Source organism: Apis cerana, linkage group LG3, assembly GCF_029169275.1.
Source record: "Apis cerana isolate GH-2021 linkage group LG3, AcerK_1.0, whole genome shotgun sequence".
NCBI classification, from domain to species: Eukaryota; Metazoa; Arthropoda; class Insecta; order Hymenoptera; family Apidae; genus Apis; species Apis cerana.
The window spans coordinates 11,192,786-11,211,948 of NC_083854.1; the positions used below are offsets into that span (position 1 = coordinate 11,192,786).

General features: G+C 38.2%; 1 protein-coding gene across 15 annotated transcripts in view; it reads left to right on the forward strand.

Moving 5' to 3' along the window:
* Positions 1-19,163, forward strand: part of LOC107998119 (ras GTPase-activating protein raskol) — a 302,632-nt gene that overhangs the window by 125,573 nt on the left and 157,896 nt on the right. For 8 of the 15 annotated variants that reach the window (XM_062072909.1, XM_062072914.1, XM_062072900.1 and 5 more), the window contains 2 exons: positions 9,124-9,165; positions 12,658-12,844. In XM_062072909.1, the coding sequence (XP_061928893.1) occupies positions 9,124-9,165; positions 12,658-12,844 (229 nt within the window). Of the gene's footprint in view, positions 1-9,123; positions 9,166-12,312; positions 12,349-12,657; positions 12,845-19,163 lie in introns of those variants that run through there. The other 7 variants (XM_062072910.1, XM_062072919.1, XM_062072902.1 and 4 more) reach the window with 2 other exon arrangements.

Sequence of the window (19,163 nt, forward strand, 5' to 3'; positions counted from 1 at the left end):
ATCCCGAGATTGAGTAAAACGGAGAAGAAATTCCTTGACACGTTTACGCTTCGTTTCTTTCGCGCACTTTTGCTTTGCCGTTTTCGAGTATTGCGAAATCTTCGCATTCTCCTGTTCTACCGTAACTCGAAATATATCCATTAAAAAAAAGAAAAGAAAAGAATAGAAAAGAAACAACTTCTCGCATAATTTCGTGAAAAATTTCCATCTCGTAAATTAATTACAACTCCGCCAGAATCCTTTCACGCTAATACGAATCTTTTGAAAGCCAACGCGCGCATTCCTCGAAAACGCATCCGCGGATAGAGAGAAGAAGAGAGAGAAGGAAGAGAAGCTCGATAAAGGAGGAAACCTTGGCGCGAATAATCAGCTTACATTCTCGGTTCTAAATTGCCGGGGACATTTCCTGTTTCCATTTCGCTCCCTACCTGTTCTCGTCTCCCGAGAGAGTAAGAAAACAGAAGGAAAGCTCATCGAAGCCCGTAATGGAATGGCTGGTGCCGGTTTCATCGACTGGATAACCGAATATTTTCACCGAGATCGAAGTCGAGGCGCTTTTAGCGACCATGTAAACGCAACGCGCGACACCTTTGGTGGAAACCACCAGTTCTGATCTTTCCTCCGAGGGAGTTTGAACGTTGAACGGCGGATGCGCGGCTGGCATTAAGCTCCGCAAGATCGTTTCACTGATGAAACGAGTCTGTTGGGAGGAGGGAGGGGGTGTGTATTGGACGGTGGTTAGCAATTTCGCCGATAGTTTGGTTCTAGCTGAACGTAGTGTCGGAGAAATTTTGCCAGGCATCGAGGATGCTTTAATCTATGCTTTTTTATTTGCTTCCCTCCAAAAGCTTTTAATGAAATAGCGTCAGTTTGCAGGGAATGGTTCACACATTGCATCGAGCAAAGATCGAGAATACTTTAATTTATGCTTTATATTCTTCTTTCTTTTTGTGAAATGATGTAGGGATGATTTATGACGATCGAATAATTCGAGCATTATTACAAATTGGACTTTGGTTAAGATTTTTGATAAAGATCGAAGATGTTATAGAGCTTTTATAGAAAATTTCTGATAGATATCGAGGATATTTATTTTCTTATTATTTTGAAAGAATTTTTGATGAAATGATGTGTAAGAGTGATTTAATGATTCGATCATACGTTGAGGAAATTAGATTTTCGATAAAGATGGAGAATTTTTTAATTTATACTTTACTTATTTCTTTCGTTTAATGAAATGATGTAAAAATAATTTACGTCACGCGAGGAAGGGTTAATAATTTACACTTAATTCAATAATCAACCGAGACGTAAAAATCCATTCGATCCATGGAATGATCGTAAAGAAAAAAGAAATGCACATCTTATTGCCTTTACTTCGACCCTGTCCTCTTAAATTCATTCTTTTTACCAAAATGATCTCGAATGAATCCGCGAGAACGAAATCTCGTCTCGTGCACTGCGAACCACCCCCTCCCTCTTTTTAATCCCGACTAATTTCGAAACGGATTTCGATAAATGGCGAAACGACTCCTCTCTCTCGATCCTGAGACGTTTCCCTCGTTTATTCGACGGTGAGGCAGAAAAAAGAACGAGATCGCGCGGAGATGAAACAAGAGCGTCGAGTTGTAACAACAGCTCTGAAATTGAAATTCATCGTTCGACGACGGCGTTTCAAATACGCCGCTTAACCTTTCGACCGAACGCACGTCCTCCTTTTTGCAACCGTTAATTAAGGACACCGACCGCGGAAAAATACGATCAACAGCGCGCATCGGTAATTGAAGGAAACGAGAGCGTTTAACGACGTCGTATTTTAGGATGACCGAGCACACTTTCCAACGACCGGTCTCTTTATTAATAGAAATAGCAGCAGGATTTATCGATCGTTAAACAATCTCGAGCGTAGAAATTTTGCCGATTCTTTCTTCTTTTTTTCCTTTCTTTCGTAGAGAGTAAAATAGATTTGTTATTGTGTTGTTAATAGAGCAAGTTGAGTTGGAAATTACTCGAAAAACGATTCTTTTTTCTTTTTTCCTTTCTTTCATAGAAAGTAAAGTAAACTGTATTTGTTAGTGTGTTGTTAATAGAGCAAGTTGAGTTGGAATTACTCGAAAAAGAAAATTCTCTTTTCTTTCTTTCATAGAAAATAAAGTAAACTGTTAGCATGTTGTTAGTAGAGCAAATTGAAAATTACTCGAAAAAGAAAATTCTCTTTTCTTTTTTTTCATAGAGAGTAGAATAAATTGTATTTGTTAGCGTGTTATTAATAGAGCAAGTTGAGTTGGAAATTATGCGAAAGAGGATTCTTTTTTCTTTCTTTCATAGAGAGTAGAATAAACTGTATTTATTAGCAGAGCAAGTTGAGTTGGAAATTACTCGAAAAAGAATTCTTTTTTCTTTCTTTCAAGGAGAGTAGAATAAACTGTACTTGTTAGCAGAGCAAGTTGAGTTAGAAATTACTCGAAAAAGGATTCTTTTTTCTTTTTTCCTTTCTTTCATAGAAAGTAAAGTAAACTGTATTTGTTAGTGTGTTGTTAATAGAGCAAGTTGAGTTGGAATTACTCGAAAAAGAAAATTTTCTTTTCTTTTTTTCATAGAGAGTAGAATAAACTGTATTTGTTAGCAGAGCAAGTTGAGTCGGAAATTACTCGAAAGAGGATTTCTTTTTCTTTCTTTGGAAACGAGTAAAATAAACTATATTGTGTTGTTAGTGGAACAAGATGAGATTCTCTTTTCTTTCTTTCAGAAAGTAGAATAAACTGTATTTATTAACATGTTGTTAGTATAGCAAATCGAAAAAAGATTCTTTTTTCTTTGTTTCAAGGAGAGTAGAATAAACTGTATTCGTTGCAAGTTGGAATTATTCAAAAAAACTATTCTTTTTTTTCTTTTTCTTTTCGTAGAGATTGGAATAATATATTGTTAATAGAGCAAATTAGAATTACTCGAAAGTGGATTCTCTTTTCTCCTTTTCTTTCTTTTTCCTTTCTTTCGTAGCGAATAGAATAAACTGTATTCGTTAGCGTTAGTGAAGTAAATTGAATTGGAAATTACGCGAAAGAGAAATTTTTTCTTCAAATGTCTGAAATTTAGAATTGTTGGAAAATTGTTCGAAAGAGGATCGGATCAATTTGCGATCTTTTTCAATTGTAGGATTATCGTTAAGATCGAATCCGCTTTTTCAACGCAACGAGTTTAGAATATTTATTGGAAAATTCTTGCAAACTTGTTCAATTCCTTCGAAAAACTTCGAAGACAGATGTAAAGGTTTCTCGTGGATCCCTTTTGGCTCACCTTTTCGAAATCGATCGTTTTAAAAGGGAGACACGTCCTCGTGTCTTCGAAGCTCGAAAAGTTAATCCATCGACTTCGAAGTTATCTTCATTGAGAATTTGCCGGTTTTGGAAAGAGGCTATCAGTAGTTACGCCTTTATCGTAAAATCCGATACAATCGGCTCGTTATTGGCTTCATTTGGATGACGACACGAGCGAGAAATTCACCAGTTGCTCCAAGCAACTCCCCCTCGTTAGAGATTCATCCTCCACCTTTCCCCTCTCGCTCTTCGAAACCTCTCTTTTCAACCAAGCCTTCTGTAAACAGGTGAAACTTGCTCCGCTGCGAATTTTCTTTGCTTCTAGTGATCCTCCTTATCCCAACTTCCTCGATTGAAATTTGTTCGAAGGTAGATTTAAGATAGTTAAAATTTTAAAGAAAAACGATATTTCCAAGAATTTTCTCTTTGCGTTTCGTTCAGTTCATTTCCCTCGTGAAAAAGAAGGAATGAGTTGAAACTCGAGGATTAATATCAACGATTCAGATCGAAGGGGAGCGAAGATATTCCACGAGATATCTTTTTCTACAATTCTCGTATTGAGAGAAGGGCTCGAATCAAAGATATAACAAGATAGGCGAGAGATAAGTTATACGATTCCTCTTCTCTCCCACAAATTTTACGAGTCGTCGAATAAAAATCACGATTCCGTTTCTTTTTTTAAGATTCTCGTGGTAAATCTTTGAAAGAAGGGATCGACGACGTACAAGGTTATAGAGTTGGGTTTTACAATTTCAAGAAACGAGATCAAACACCGTCGCATAAGTGTCATTCATTTTACGTTAAATGTTAGCACGTCGACCGAAGTGTCTTTCGATAATTTTCTTATCGAATGTTCATTCGATTCATTAGAGAAATTTTGGCAAATGATATGCAAAGAGGTATACTTTGATCTAATCTGATCATTAATTTATATATCGCATGCAAGAAGATCGAATCCTTTTGAGTAAATCGGGTTCTTATTTTCTTTTCATATTTTGTAAATCAACGAATTCTTATTTTTCCAAATAAATAAAAACCACATTTGAGGAATCAAAGAAAATTCAAGCTTCAATTCTATTTCTATAAAAATCCACGATCCGTTCTTCAGAATATTGTGCAGAAAAGTAACGATTAGGGAAATTTGATTAAGGGTAATCTTCCTCTATCACATGATTATTCAATGGAAAAGATTCATACAAACGAGCGTCACGTCCTTTAATCTTTAAAGTCCGTAACAAGGCGAATGATTAAAAGTTTTTTCTCCCCTCTTTTCAATTTTCTTGTTGTTTGTCAAAGTTCTTGTCCTTTGCGGGTTATCATTCCACGAGAAGGGAGAAACGTGGGTCGCAAATTACCTCGAAATAGATCCGCTTTATATAAAGAATCCGCTCGCAACAAAGTGAACCAACCTCGCATGCGAAGCATGCTAATAAATCTTTGCCCTGGTGCTCGTGACGGAACGAGCGATTCCCGTGATTCACGCGTGGAAAAACGAGAAATCGATCTTTTGATCTACGATTCCTGTGATAAATCGGGAAACGTCGAATTAATTTCATCGAAATACACCTGACTGATTATTCGTCGTAATTTATCGACACGTTTAATTCAGTTTATCGTTATTATTGTTATTTTTATCATAGAAAAATTGGAAATCGTTCATCGGACTTCGTATTATATTTCTATCAGTTCCAATTTATCGGGAAGTTTTTTTTTCTTTTTTTAAATTAACGATAACGTTAACATTGTTCGTTGCAAAAGTTGTTCACCGTTCGAATCTAAAGTGGTTCATGAATTATTGATGCTGGAGGAAATGGCATCAAATGAACCTCGTTTTGCGCGTTTTCTATTCCACGGATGCATAATATATTTTCCAATCTCCTCGGAGGTTGCGACTTTTAAAGTAAACTAGCTTCGCTTTAGTTTCCTTCTGTTCCTCCGTACACGCGCGCACGCACACACGCGCCACCGTAACAGGTGGTAGCTGGTTCAAGGATTTAATTTAAATCGTTCGACTCGTCTTATAAATATTTCCTCGCAAAATTTCCTTCCTTTAATACATATAAGTATGTACTAAAATTCCTTCAATCATTCTTCTAAAATTTAAATTTTCATTAAATTCGTTTATATCGAACATTTGAAGATTTTTTATTTTATTTTTATGTAATATTGTTTCTACAATGATCGACATCTCGAAACTTGGTTGCGATATTTTTTCACAAAATTTCCTTCTACCATTCTTCTAAAATCTAAATTTTCATTAAATTCGTTTATATCGAACATTTGAAGATTTTTTATTTTATTTCAATAAAATCTTCCCATAAAATTGTTTCTACAATGATCGACATCTTGAAATTTGGTTGCGATATTTCCTCACAAAATTTCCTTTCTTCTTCAATCATTCTTCTAAAATTTAAATTTTCATTAAATTCGTTTATATCGAACATTTGAAGATTTTTTCCTTTTTCATATAATATTGTTTCTACAATGATCGACATCTCGAAATTTGGTTGCGATATTTCCTCACAAAATTTCCTTTCTTCTTCAATCATTCTTCTAAAATCTAAATTTTCATTAAATTCGTTTATATCGAACATTTGAAGATTTTTTATTTTATTTCAATAAAATCTTCCCATAAAATTGTTTCTACAATGATCGACATCTTAAAATTTGGTTGCGATATTTCTTCACAAAATTTCTTTTCTCCTTCAATCATTCTTCTAAAATCTAAATTTTCATTAAATTCGTTTATATCAAACATTTGAAAATTTTTTCTTTTATTTTTCTATGATCTTGATATATTGTTCCTTGCAACAACTTCCATGATCTTGGAACGATATCGAAACTTGGCTGCGATATCGGCATCGACTCGAAAGATGGAGTACGTGGAGTGTGCAATTTCATTGAGCGTTCTTTGATGTTTTTCGCAGGAAAAAAAATCGGTATTCCGGGGATCGAACAGATAGGCGCAACGTCTGCGCCGCCCTTTGATACCGCGTGACGAGATTGCAGATTTCCATGTAAACCATGCGTTCACACCGTTCAAACTTGTCGTCGAACTTGAGCTAGAAACGCTTTGAAACTCGTCTCGTTGAAAGGGCGCCATTCAAACTTGCGACCTCCTCTTACAGACGATCGATTTCCAAAACCTCTTACGACTTTGGATTTTTAAACGTAATTGCAATTAATTGTAATATCGTATTAATGAAATCGTATATTCGTGTACAATTGTATTATTCGTTACTCCGTAAGATGAAAGGAATTGGAATGAATCACGAAATGAAATTCGATACACGCGGGATCCAGGCGTGTATTATGGAATATAGTAAACACAGCTGAGAACGTGACAGAAACGCGGATCGATCCATTGAATAGATTCTATTCATTCTCGCTATACAATATCTACTATTTTGCTTTGTGCTCGACTCGATATCGTTCCCTTGGAAGATTCCCGGGGCAAAATATTTCGAATTTTTAATCAACTTTTAATCAACGTTTCAACGAACAAAAACGCGTTTGTCGCGGGACAAAGATTTTCTTTCTTCCTCGTGGGCGCACAGAATTTTTCTTTTCCAACGACAAAGTTATCCAAGGCATTCTTAAAACTATTCTATCCCTGTAAAAATTGTCGAAAAATTCAGATCGATATCGAGTCCCCTAATATATTTTATCCACTCTGGTAAACTTATCGGTATTCCAACATTTTCGTCCATTTCTACCATTTTTCCAAAACGAGACAATTAAATATCGACTCTCGTTTCGATATCTTGCCGTCCGTTTCTAGAAAAGAAGCGTACTCGGTTCACCGCAACGCGCAACAAAAGAGCCTTAAACGAGTCTTGCTTGGAGACTGTCGTATCTGGGTTCTCCATTCAAGTCGAATTTCCACCAAGTAGAAAGTTTCTCGATTCGTTGGACAACGCTGGCCCGACGAGAAGAATCGAAACGAAGGAGGGAAAGACGAGGAAAGGGACGGCGGCACGTGTTCGATTATCATCAGACTTCCTGGACGGAAATCGATTCCACTGCCGCTGACAGATCGCGCGTAATCGGATAGGATCTGGCCGGGCGATCGTGTGGATCGAATTAGCCCGAGATCGAACGAGAAGGAAATCTTATTGCGAAAATCTTGCTCGATAAAACTCGAAAGCCGATCGAGGTTGATTCTTACAGCGTTGGAATCATTTTTTTAATCACTTTGTATCATCGATTGTTCAGATTATACGATTACGTAGGTAATATTTTAGGTTGGATTAGGCTAGGCGTCTATGAATATTTTTTTCTATAAGAAACGCGAAAGATGAGAAGAGAAGGAGATTTTGTTGCACGATTGTCTTCCGTGTATTATTAAATATCAATATCCATCATATAGCAATGTAAGAGAAGTGGACTTTATTTTCCAATTCATTCAAAAATTTTGAACGTACGAATAAAAAGTATCGATAAAATCCCGGCTCTCTAATCAGAGATAATAAATCATTACGCTTTTTCAAAATCTCGAAATCGATTCCTTCCAGAAAGCATCTTCTTCTCTCCATTCTTGGTTTCCATACGTGTTAAATATTCTTTCGCGTAACAATGACGGGGGAAGCACGTAATTAATCGGTCGTTGGCGGGGATAATTAATGGCTCGAGGGGTAAATTAATCGCGCGCTGCTCGAGGAAAACGGGCGGATATTACGATCCTCGTTATTGCCACTACGTGTCGTAATTCGAGCGATCCCGATACGTCGCGCGCGCGGTTTTAATCGTGATTAATAAATCGACCGCCTTTCGATTCTCGAGTCGAATGTATTATCGCTCGCACGTGGAAACGATCCGGTGAAAATAGAGGATTCCCATCCGAAATCGGGTGTGAACACGCGTGCTTTAACATTCAGCTCCGCCAACGCGATTGCGCGATTCGAATAAACGAGAAAACCGAGCGACGATGCGTCGATAATGTCGCACGTATTAAGGTTACGATTCGGAACGCTGCCTCTTCTAACCTCTTTTAACCGTCGTGACTCTCCTTTGTTCGATAGTCGGTCCGATCCGAGCGATATTCGAGTGTTTCCTCGAAAAGAAGGGATTTTTCGGGATATAGTTCTGATTTAAGTTTCGTGTTCTTGTAAGGAAAAGAGAAAGAAAAGATATTCGTTTGTAAGAATTATTAGAAGATTCGAAACGATGTTTTTCCTAACTTCTTTTACATCTGTGACCCTCTTTCGTAACTTAGTCCAGTGACTTGTACATATTCCAGTGTTTCTGAAAGAAACTAAAAGTAGGTTTTCAGAGTGTAATTCTAATTTAAGGTTTATATTTTTTTTTTCTGAAACAGAGATGACGTTCCGCGTGTTAAGATTTGGGACGATGTTTTCTAACCTCTTTTCCGTCGTGATCCTCTTTTGTAATTAAATCCAGTGATATTCGACTGTTACAGAGAGAAAATAAAAGTAGGTTTTCGGAATATAATTCTAACTTTATAACAAGGTTCATATTTTTTTAAAAGAGATATTTTCTAACCTCTTTTGTACTAGTCGAGTCATCCGTTCGAGTATTTTTGAAAGAAAATATCTTGAAAGTAAATTTCTAATTTAAAGTTTATATTTAAAAGAAGAAGAAAAAAAAGATATTTGAGTGTTTTGCGTAAATAAAAGCGTGTAGAAATTATTTTGCTCTTGGAATTATTTTATGAAATACGCAAAGCACGCAATGTTAGAAAGATTTGTATCGGTTAAATCCAGATGGATTTCTGAATCCGTCTGGATCTGTGATGCAATCAAACAAACGCAATTAGTAACTAATTTGTATGTTTCCTTGGACGCAGCTGTTCGCCGGGACCGCCTGTATGTTCAAGTCTCACAATAAGGTTTGTTTTCTCTACGTGTGTGTGTGTGTGTGTGTTTGTGTCTTCGATCGTTGTGTTCGTTTCTAATATGCTCCCGTTTCGTCGCCTCGTGTCTCGTTTTATTTCCCTCTTTATGTGTTTGCATAATTCGCACATTTTCTCGCTCCGCCTTTCACACCTAGCCTTTTTTGCATTCCACGATTCGATATTTTGAACAATATCAATTGATAAATTGATAAAGAAAATACAATAGATATTTCCAACGCACTGCTTGTGTAATAAACCGTAATGTCCTTAATTTTGTTTCACAATAATAGATTAGTTAAATCTCACGTCTAATTTCCAGAATTCTTAATTAAAATTCATACATTTTGCGATGAATCAAATTTCTTTCTAAAATTATAATATATTTTTTCCCTACCTCTTTTCCTTTCCTCGTTTCCAAGGCCCACAAATCGTGCACGATGGCAGATCTCTCGTTTCTCTAACTTCCGAAAGAAGATCCCGAAATTTTTAATTAAAAGAAATTTCTTTCGGAAATTATACACTTTCTCCTCCTCTAAAAATTCGTTAAATGTCCACCTGCGGAAATTCAATGACGCGGAACTTCGTTCGTGACTAATTATTTCCTCGAGGGCGCGATGACACGTGGGCAAGGAAGGGAAGCAGAAAAGAAGAAGAAGAAGCAGAAGAAGAATGAAAATCCGAAGAATCGAATTAACGAGAAAGGAAACTTCTTCCTTTCCCACCTCGTTGAAGGATGTTGCTGGCACGAATTTAGCGAACGTCCTCCACCTTCCCTCCGCCTTTCCTCCCTTTGAGCTTGCCCCTTACGTTTTCGCGTAATGCAATTTCGGCCGCGACGATCCTCGGTTGTTCCTCTCTGGAAAGAGGCACAAAGAGGCTCCAGAGACTCGTCCACTCGTTGGAATATTGTTTGCCTCCACGTAGCTGGTCGACTCGTCCGTACGAATAGCCCCGGCTATTTCACGCGTTGTTTGCGTTATATAGTTTCATCGACGTTTGTCCAGCTTTCAACTTATCCTATTTGCCCCGTGTTTTATCGCCGCGGTTGATATTGGACGATCCTTTGCTTTCGATAATAATTAATAATCGCTCGTCGATAAAATTGTTTTTCATAAAATATTCTCTCTCTCGCGATCTGAATTATATTCCCTTTGAAAATTGTATCCTTTTTATATCCTTATATCCCTTTGAAATTAAAAGACAGGGTCTGAGAAAGCGCGATCTAAAATTTCAAAGGCGAAGAAACTCGACTTCATCCCCTCGTCGATACGCAATAAATACCACTTAATCCCAATCTTCTATCGATCTATTCTCTCTGGAGATTTTTCTCCTTTGTAAAAAAAATCCCTTTAGACGAAAAGTTGCCTAAATAGTCGAGAATCGCGGAAGCGAGTCGCGGGATTAGTGTCGAGCCGCAATTGGCGTAATGGCGAGCTCGAAAGGAAACTGGGTCGCGCGTATTCTTCTTCTTCTTCTTCGAAGAATGCCGAATGCTAATTGGCGGGACGATGCGTCGTTGCCAGATACCAATGCTGGATTCGCGGTAATAATTGGACTGGATTCGTTGGTTTCGCGCTAATTACCAGTTAACAACTGCATTCGCGCCATCGATCGCGCTCTCCGATCCCTCTTCCTCTCTTTCGCCCTTCTTTCTTCTTTGTCGTCGGCATGGAAGGGTGGGGGAAGGAATCGTAGAGGCGCTAACAGCGGCGAGGCGTCAGAATCTTGTTTGTTGCGCGTTTCTTTTTTCTTTTTGCGAGTGTAAGTTGGAATTTTGGACGAAGAGAGAGAGAGAGGGGACAGTTCTTTAGTTAAATTTGCAGAAAGAAGGGAAATGTAAAGGATGGAGGGGGATAAAGACGTTATTGAAATAAGGGGTGAAAGAAGTTTCGATAAAGCGAGCAGCAAGCTTAATTGCACCGGGTGTTGTGATTTAATTGAAACTTTGAGAGCGAAGAGAAATTTAATCAACCTCTGCCAACTTAAATTTAATTCTCTTCTGTTCGAATTCGAATTTCAATTTTTGTTTTATTTTTCTTCTCCCTCTCTCTCCCTCGGTTCAGTTTGTTCTAGGCAAATACTAAAACGGAATAGAAACACACCCTTCTTTCTTATTGACTCTTACAACCCTATAATCTCCTTCTCTCCGCGTCGTCCATCAAAAATTTCCTCACCTTCCGGCAAACTTTTGAAGATTTTATTTTCCAAAGTCGAAAGAAATTTCGCAGAAATTTCCCTCGTATAATGAATAACAGAGGGAGAATAACGCGGAATCCGAAATCGCGAATCGGCAAAACGCAATTCTCAACCCTCCCCTCAACGTTGCGTTTATCACGGTCCAACGCATTGCTTCCCATTTCCATCAGCCTCGACGGTTGGCGGTTACAATTTTCATCAATCTCCCCGTCTCTCCCCCCTCCCTGGGGGGCGGTTGGAAACGCAAAGCCGAAAAAAACCACGTCATCCGCAACCGTGGCGCGGCGATCATCGCCAAGTCAAACAAGCTTGTTTTCCAAACAAGGCTAATCGTCGCCAAAACATCCAATTCCGCCGAATCCGTGCGGGCAGAAATTCATTCTGGGCAGGGGTGGAGGGAGAGGGTGTGATAATTGGCAAATAATGGCGAGCGATGCGGGCGCGAAACAAATCGAGATTAATAATTTCGAACCGGTTGGCAACCGCTCCGCTGCCTCTCCCCCCCTCCTCTTTTCCGTCCAATCCGTTTGAAAATTCGCTCGAAATTCGTCCTCCCCTCTTCCCTCCCCCTCACCCCAAAAACGAGCAGAAGCAATGGAAGAGGAGGGGGAGGGGGACGAGTTCTCGTGGATTTCACGCGCGCCCCATGCCGCGCGTTCAACGAGCTCTAATTAGTGACGTCATCGTGTCGCCATCAGGTCAATCCACGCACGTATTTCAAGATAAACGGGCCGACCAGTCGTTGCCCAGCTTCTTGCGTGCCTCCATTGCGAATCTCCTGTGTCGGCAATTCCTTTTTTCTCAGCGAGACGAGAGTATGGTGTACCATGTTGTATATATATATATTGGTACGCTGTGTTTCCATCAAGGAGATCGGCTGAGATACCTCGTCGCTACTACTCCTGTAGCCGATGACACTGATATCGACAGGATCGATTAGACGCGGAGGTCTCCGCCCAAATGGACGTGATTCGGGGATACGTGAGTGCAGATGCCCTCGATCGTGTAGAGTAGGGTATTGATTTCTTTTTAGGTGTCTTGATTTGGGAAGAAATATTTTCGAGAACGTATACGAGTAATAACACGCTTCTTGAAATAAAATATTTTAAGAAGACGGGAATCGAAGAATATATATATATATACTGTTTTGGTAAATAATTAATCGGTAGTGATTCGCGAATATCGTTTGAAAGTTGTACTTTTCGATTTTTATTAAAAAAAAAAAAAAAAAGGGAAAGAAATGGCGATACGAGGAAAATAGTAACGAAAATGTGGACTATTTGATTTCAGTTGGGGGACGCAATGTTCGTCGAGTTACCACGTGTTCGATTGGACGGCGGCGCACGTGCTTTTCGACAGCATTGGGGTTACGAGTCACGATCCCTGGCACCGCCGCCACCATTGATCGAGGAAGACGAAGCAGCGGTTGAACCAGAAACGGTCAGCCTACGGGAAGCCAACACCGCGTCTCCGATAGGTGAGTTTCCAACGCGACTTAATCTTGTTTAATGCGATGACGCAATTTTCAACCGGTTTACGTACGAAATTTCTAGTCAATGTATACATTATACAAAAATTAACGATCGAAACATCCAACGAGAAATCTTGCGTTGGATCAAAAAAAATACGCTCCATTGATTACGAGCAATTCGAACAGATCGAGGGATTGATTTTCGTTTAGAAATCCACTATTGTTCCACAACTACTCGATGATCGCCGATCAACGTGTTAATAAACGAGAGATCCAGTGGAAAACGGACACGTATCGCATATATCGCGATAATGGTACAAAGAAAAATGTCCGTTTTCCATCGAGCCTCTTAAATTTTAACATCGAGAAAAATTTTTCTGAAACAATTATTGACGCAACGTAAAGAATCGTCTCGTTTATAACCTCCATTCATGATAGAAAAATTACTCCGATATCGCGCGCTTCGTTATTCGTCATAATGCGGTCGGTATTTTTGCGCTTAATGGTGCCGGGTTTAAATGGACGGGCAGAAACGTTCCGCGATGCATAACGAGAACACGGAAGCGTTTTTTCTTTGTCGAGTCGCGCGCGGCGACAATCTCTCTCGATCCTAATTTATATACAATATCAAAGGAATTGGACCATCTCGTATTAATTGCGCTTTGTCGCTCAAACGGCCGCCGTTGCTGCTGACAAATATCCGTGCACGCTCGTTAACGAGCGGACATTGTTCGACAGGTGCGATTCCCCAATGCCCGTAAACACGTTTCGTCGACAATGAAGCGTTTTCCATTCGTATTTGCTTCGATTTCAATTCTTAATCGCCGACAATTAGCGTTCAGAATTAAGCACTTTGTGCGAAGATGTCGAAGCGTTTGAGCTTTGAACGAGCGTGGAAAGATCGATTCGTTTTTCAGAGATTTGTTTTTTTTTTGAGATAGGTTTGGTAAATTGAAGAGTGAAAAGGTATCGTCTGATGGTAAGTCGAATTAGATAGGATATAGAGATTTGTTGCATTTATTTCTTTATATATTTTTTCTTCGTATATTGTTCATTTCTATTGGAGCGTGTGAATGAGATTTAAATTGCAGATTAATGAATTGCAGAAAATGAAATTAAACTGCGATATTAAACTAAGAATAGACGAATTATCGATTCGTATCGTTACACGATAACCTGAGATACATTAGTTGAATTCCTACTTTATCGATAGGAATCTGCAACTGCAACGCAGCGTGCAGTATCCTGCTAGACCGACAGTGAACAACCATTTTCTCTTCTTAACCTATACCTATATTCTACTTAAAATAATCATTAAATCTTCACTCTCGTCGCATCTTAAAGAACAATTCACGAATAATACAGTATTAGATTCCACGTTTTTTTTAAACGGAATCTTCTCGAGTTCTTCGCTCATTCTTCGTTCTCTTCCCATAAACTTTAAACGTCAAAGGTTTCACACCAGCGATTTTCCGCCCCTCGTTTATCATCCCTCTCCCTCGCAGAACCCTTCTTTCAGGACTCGAAAAAAGTTTCTCCATTCTCTTCCCGTTATATATCAGCGTATATCGTTCAGAAAATTCAGTTTCACACGAACGAGCCGTAGACAATCGACCTTCTCCAACATTTTTTTCGCATCGCTTTAAATCATTCTTTCTCGCGAGAGTTTCTCACTCTCCCGACAAAATTCTCGTTCCCAAGCCGTTCGTGTTCGTGTGACGAATTCCCCCGTGAACTTGTCCGCGACAAGTCGATTCTATCCCAAGGAAAGAGAAGGGATTTAGAGCGAGAGAGATTTCGTAGCACGATACCCGGTTTGCTTTGTCGCTGCTTGACGCCCGATATCGCGCGGATTTACGCCGAGCTCTCCTCTGTCGGAGACGCAATATCAGCTGGATTTCCTTTTCGCCCTCCACCGTTCCCTTTGTCCCTTTGCCTCCTCCAACTTTCCTCTTCCTGGATGTAATGGCCGTGTTTCGCGTTCGATAACGAAAACGACTCCTTGACGCCGAAAAAGGCGACTCAACTAAATTGATCGACACGCGTTTATTTTGCTTATGAATTTTGATAAATTGAAGGGAAGAATTTAGTTTTCTTTCTTTCTTTGCGATATAATTTATTAATTTGGATTCGTTCCAGGGTAAACTGAATATTAACGAGTAAAGTTGGAGAGGGTTAAGGGTGGATGTTTGGAATTAGGATACGAGATGTTGGAACTGGATAAAGTAGCGGGGTGGAAACTTACGATAATGAGGTCTCTGAAATTGGAAAGTTCCTTGGTAACAAGTAATGGAAATATTGCATGTTTCGGCGCGTGTATGTATCTCCGTTGAATTTGGAAAATTTTGGAAAATTTGTCTTTTTGAGAATTGGAGACGTATCAGAGAAAATTGCAAATAAGAAAGCATGATGATTTTTAAATGTAACAAGCTCAAACTTCCCTCGCGTTTAATTCTCTCGTGAATTTTGCAGGCCCGATACTAAATTCTTCGAGATTACTTGGAGTTAACCAGTAAGCTTGAATTTCTAACAGTTTCAAAGTTGGAAAGTTAACAAAAAGTTAACTTACTCGGTGTTCAGAACTTCGAACGAAGCTGTATCCTCGACCTGTTAACTCTACGCGCGTAAAATATAACAATATGAATATTTATCCAGAAATTAGATCGAAGAGAAACAGCTTCCCAATGTAACTCATCGATCCATAAAAAAACAACGCCCATCTTTCTAATTCTTCTAATTCTTCCAGATAAATCAATCTCGCGTAAACCGTAAAAATTTTCGAACAATTACAAACTTCAACTTGAGAAAATTTCATTCTTAATGGGTTAACGTACTTCTTCGTTTGTGCGTTCTATTTCCCTTGGTCAATGATTTCGAGTTGATCTAAAGCTCTCTTCCTTTTGTAGGATAAGTGAACGTAATAATGAGTTAATAACTTTCGAATATAATCGACAACATTCGAAGGAAATAATTTTCGACTTGGAAGGCCAAAACGTAAGTCGATGATTTCGAGCTGATCTAAAGCTCCTTCTCCCTTCCTTTCGTAGGATAAGTGAACGTAATAATGAATTAGTAAGTTTTGAATATAATCGACAACATTTGAAGGAAATAAGAATTTTCGAATTTTCGATTTAAAAGACCAAAATATAAATCAATGATTTCCAATTGATTTAAAGCTCCCTTCTCGTAGAATAAGTGAATATAGTAACAATACATTTCGAATATAATCGACAAAATTTGAAGGAAATAAAAATTTTCATTGACTTGAAAGACCAAAATATAAATCGATGATTTCCAACTGATTTAAAGTTCCCTTCTTCATCTCTTTTCGTAGGATAAATGAACGTAATAATGATAAGTTTCGAATATAATCGACAACATTTGAAGGAAGTAAGAATTTTCATCAAATTTTCGATTTAAAGACCAAAATATAAATCGATGATTTCCAACTGATTTAAAGCTCCCTTCTTCATCTCCCCTCTTTCTGTATGATAAGTGAACGTAGTAATGATAAGTTTCGAATATAATCGACAACATTTGAAGGAAGTAAGAATTTTCATCGGGTTTTCGACTTGGAAGACCGATGGTTAAAGTGATATCGGTTATATATATATATATATATAGGGGTCCTCCGTTTCTCCTCTTCCCTCGTTCTACGGCCACCCCTTCCCTCTCTCCTTCCCTTCAGCAACGCGCGTGATCATAATTATTATTGAAATTGCACGCTGGCCGTAATAACACGCGTGTAACGGACGCCGTTTCCGAGTGACGGCAATCACGCGACGCAACGGGGATTATTAATTTAAACGTAATACCACGGCCGAGATTGGTGTCCGGGATAAAGCGACGCGGTGCCCATCGCGATTCGAGAATCAATCCTGTGGAAAACTCGTTGTTTAATCCGGGGAGAAAGAGGGAGTTTTCATCGGTTCCAGCGGTTGCGTAAATAAATAATTGCTCGTGATAATTTCGTTTCTCTACTTGTTTTTTTTTTTTTTGGAAGGGAAGTTCGATTTATTCGGTTTATTATAAAAAAAAAAAAAGAGTTATCGACGAAAATAATTCGAGGTAAATCCGATTGGAAAGTTATTAAGTTCTAAATCTAATGTAAACAAGAAGAAATGAAATAAATTTTTCAACGATTAATTTTAATCGCGAGTTTACACATCGTGTATTGAAATTATAGGGTGTGGTACATGAACAACGTGTTAATTTTTGTCGATACCATTAAAATAAGAATAAAGTAAATAAGAATAAGAAAAATCCTTTAAAATAGAACAATATTGATAACAACTTCGATAATGTAATTTAAAATCGGAACGTATGTACTTATTTTCATTTTATTTCTCTTGTCGTTGATTATAAAATGCTTTTTTATTTTTTATCTTATTTTCGTCCTAATACGAGATAAAACTTTAGTTTCATTTTAACCGCTGTTCGACTCTCAAAGTATATTTTTCATTTCAATTCTAATACATAAACCTTCTATTTCTTCAAGTTCCTTCAGAAAAAGGCGCGTTGAACAAAATGTAAGACGAGTATAGCGATAAAGTTTTGTATGTATTATTGTACTTTCTATACTTTTTCTAATTTATAAAATAACTTAACAATCTAACTTAATTGATTCTCCAGAAAACGTTAAGAGATCCAAATGAACGAGAGAGAGAGGAAGAGATCGGAGAGAAAAAAAAAACATACAAGAGACAATGGAGGACGATGAAGTAGCTCTCGATCGATAAGTTGAGAATCACTCTCGAAAAGACTTTGGAGTTCTCCTCGATCATCGGTCACCCATTGTCTCAGATACCGGATACGCTTTAGCACCGGAAGAACGTCCCTGCAGGCCCCTGTACGGTTAGGTTGGCTCGTGTCGGCGCGTCGTCGTCCACGTTGCAACGCATGAATGCGTTTTCCATCCACCCACGTGTACACACACACACACACACACATATATATATATATAAACGCGCGAACGGATCTTCGCGATTGCGACACCGAACTCTCGCGTTCCTCGGCTCTCCTCGTTCCACTATCTATTCGTTCGAGTGTCTTTGTTCAGTTATGTAACGAAAGTGCGGGGGTTTTTCTACCAGTTTCTTTCGCAATCCAATCTTTTCCACCGACGATTTACGATCGGCAACTCCTTCGACCGTTTTCATTCGAGGAAAAACAAATTTTTCGACCTTTCGCGGCATTTTTCATCCCGCTTCGTTGATTCGATCCGGTATTAAATCCTCCTCTCGGATTTTCCTCGAATCGTGCCAGCGTATCTGTCGTATTTACGTTTCCAACTGTTCTCCAACTTCGTTGTTTTTAGGTGGAAGGATTTTTAGAACACGGAAGATTTTCGAAGAGGAGCGAACCGTTAAGCGGAGAGAAGAAGAAGATTAAGCTTCTTTATTTGCGAGCGTGATTCGCATGCTGGCCGCGTTATACAACGTTCGAGAACGCTTCTTTGAATCTGTAATGATCGAGGAGGAGATGCTCGTCAAACGAAGTCAAACCCTTTTCCTCCGCACCCTCGAATGAGAACCCTCGAGGAGGAAGGAATTCCATCGAAAACTCGCGCCCTTCTTTCTTTCCTCTTCTTCTTCTTCTTCTTCTTCCTCGGGGACAGTTTCATTCTTCGAGATTTCCAGAGAAAGAGAGAGAAATAGCGAAGAGGGAATATTTTAGAAGTTTAGAAGAAGAGAAAGAGAAGAAAGTACATTTTACGTGGAATAACGTGATTTAATACTTTAGATTTGCAAATATTATTCTTTGAATATTATTAATTATATAACGCAGCAAATATATATCTGTTTTATTTTATATTTTATTATATCTAGATGCTGTATATTTTTACGAAAATCCGTCAACTTGACGGGTTAATTTATGTAGATCAATTATTGCGAAATAACAAAAATGAAATAACAATGAATAAGAGAAAATAATACCAAGCAATAAATATATGATATTTTGCAGAGAAAAGAAGTGATTTTTCTAAGTGAATCTTATTATTTTACAAAAAAAAAAAGAGCTATTTAAGCTTAGCAAAAAATTTATTTTCGTAAAGCGAAGATTTTTCAAGGTATTTTCAAAATCTATCTAAAAAAAAATATTTTTTTACATTTGTATTTTGCCTATCTAGAAGCATTATTATGGGCAAATCTTCAAAAGATATGGAATCGATAAAAAGAATAATAAAAAGAATGAGCGGCATAAATGAAGACCAATCTGGATATAAACGAATTACGCGAAAGCGAGGAAGAATTTGAAAATATCAACGAAATTGAAGATTCTGACGGAATGGGAATGAAAATTCCAAAAATTATCGCAATACGTG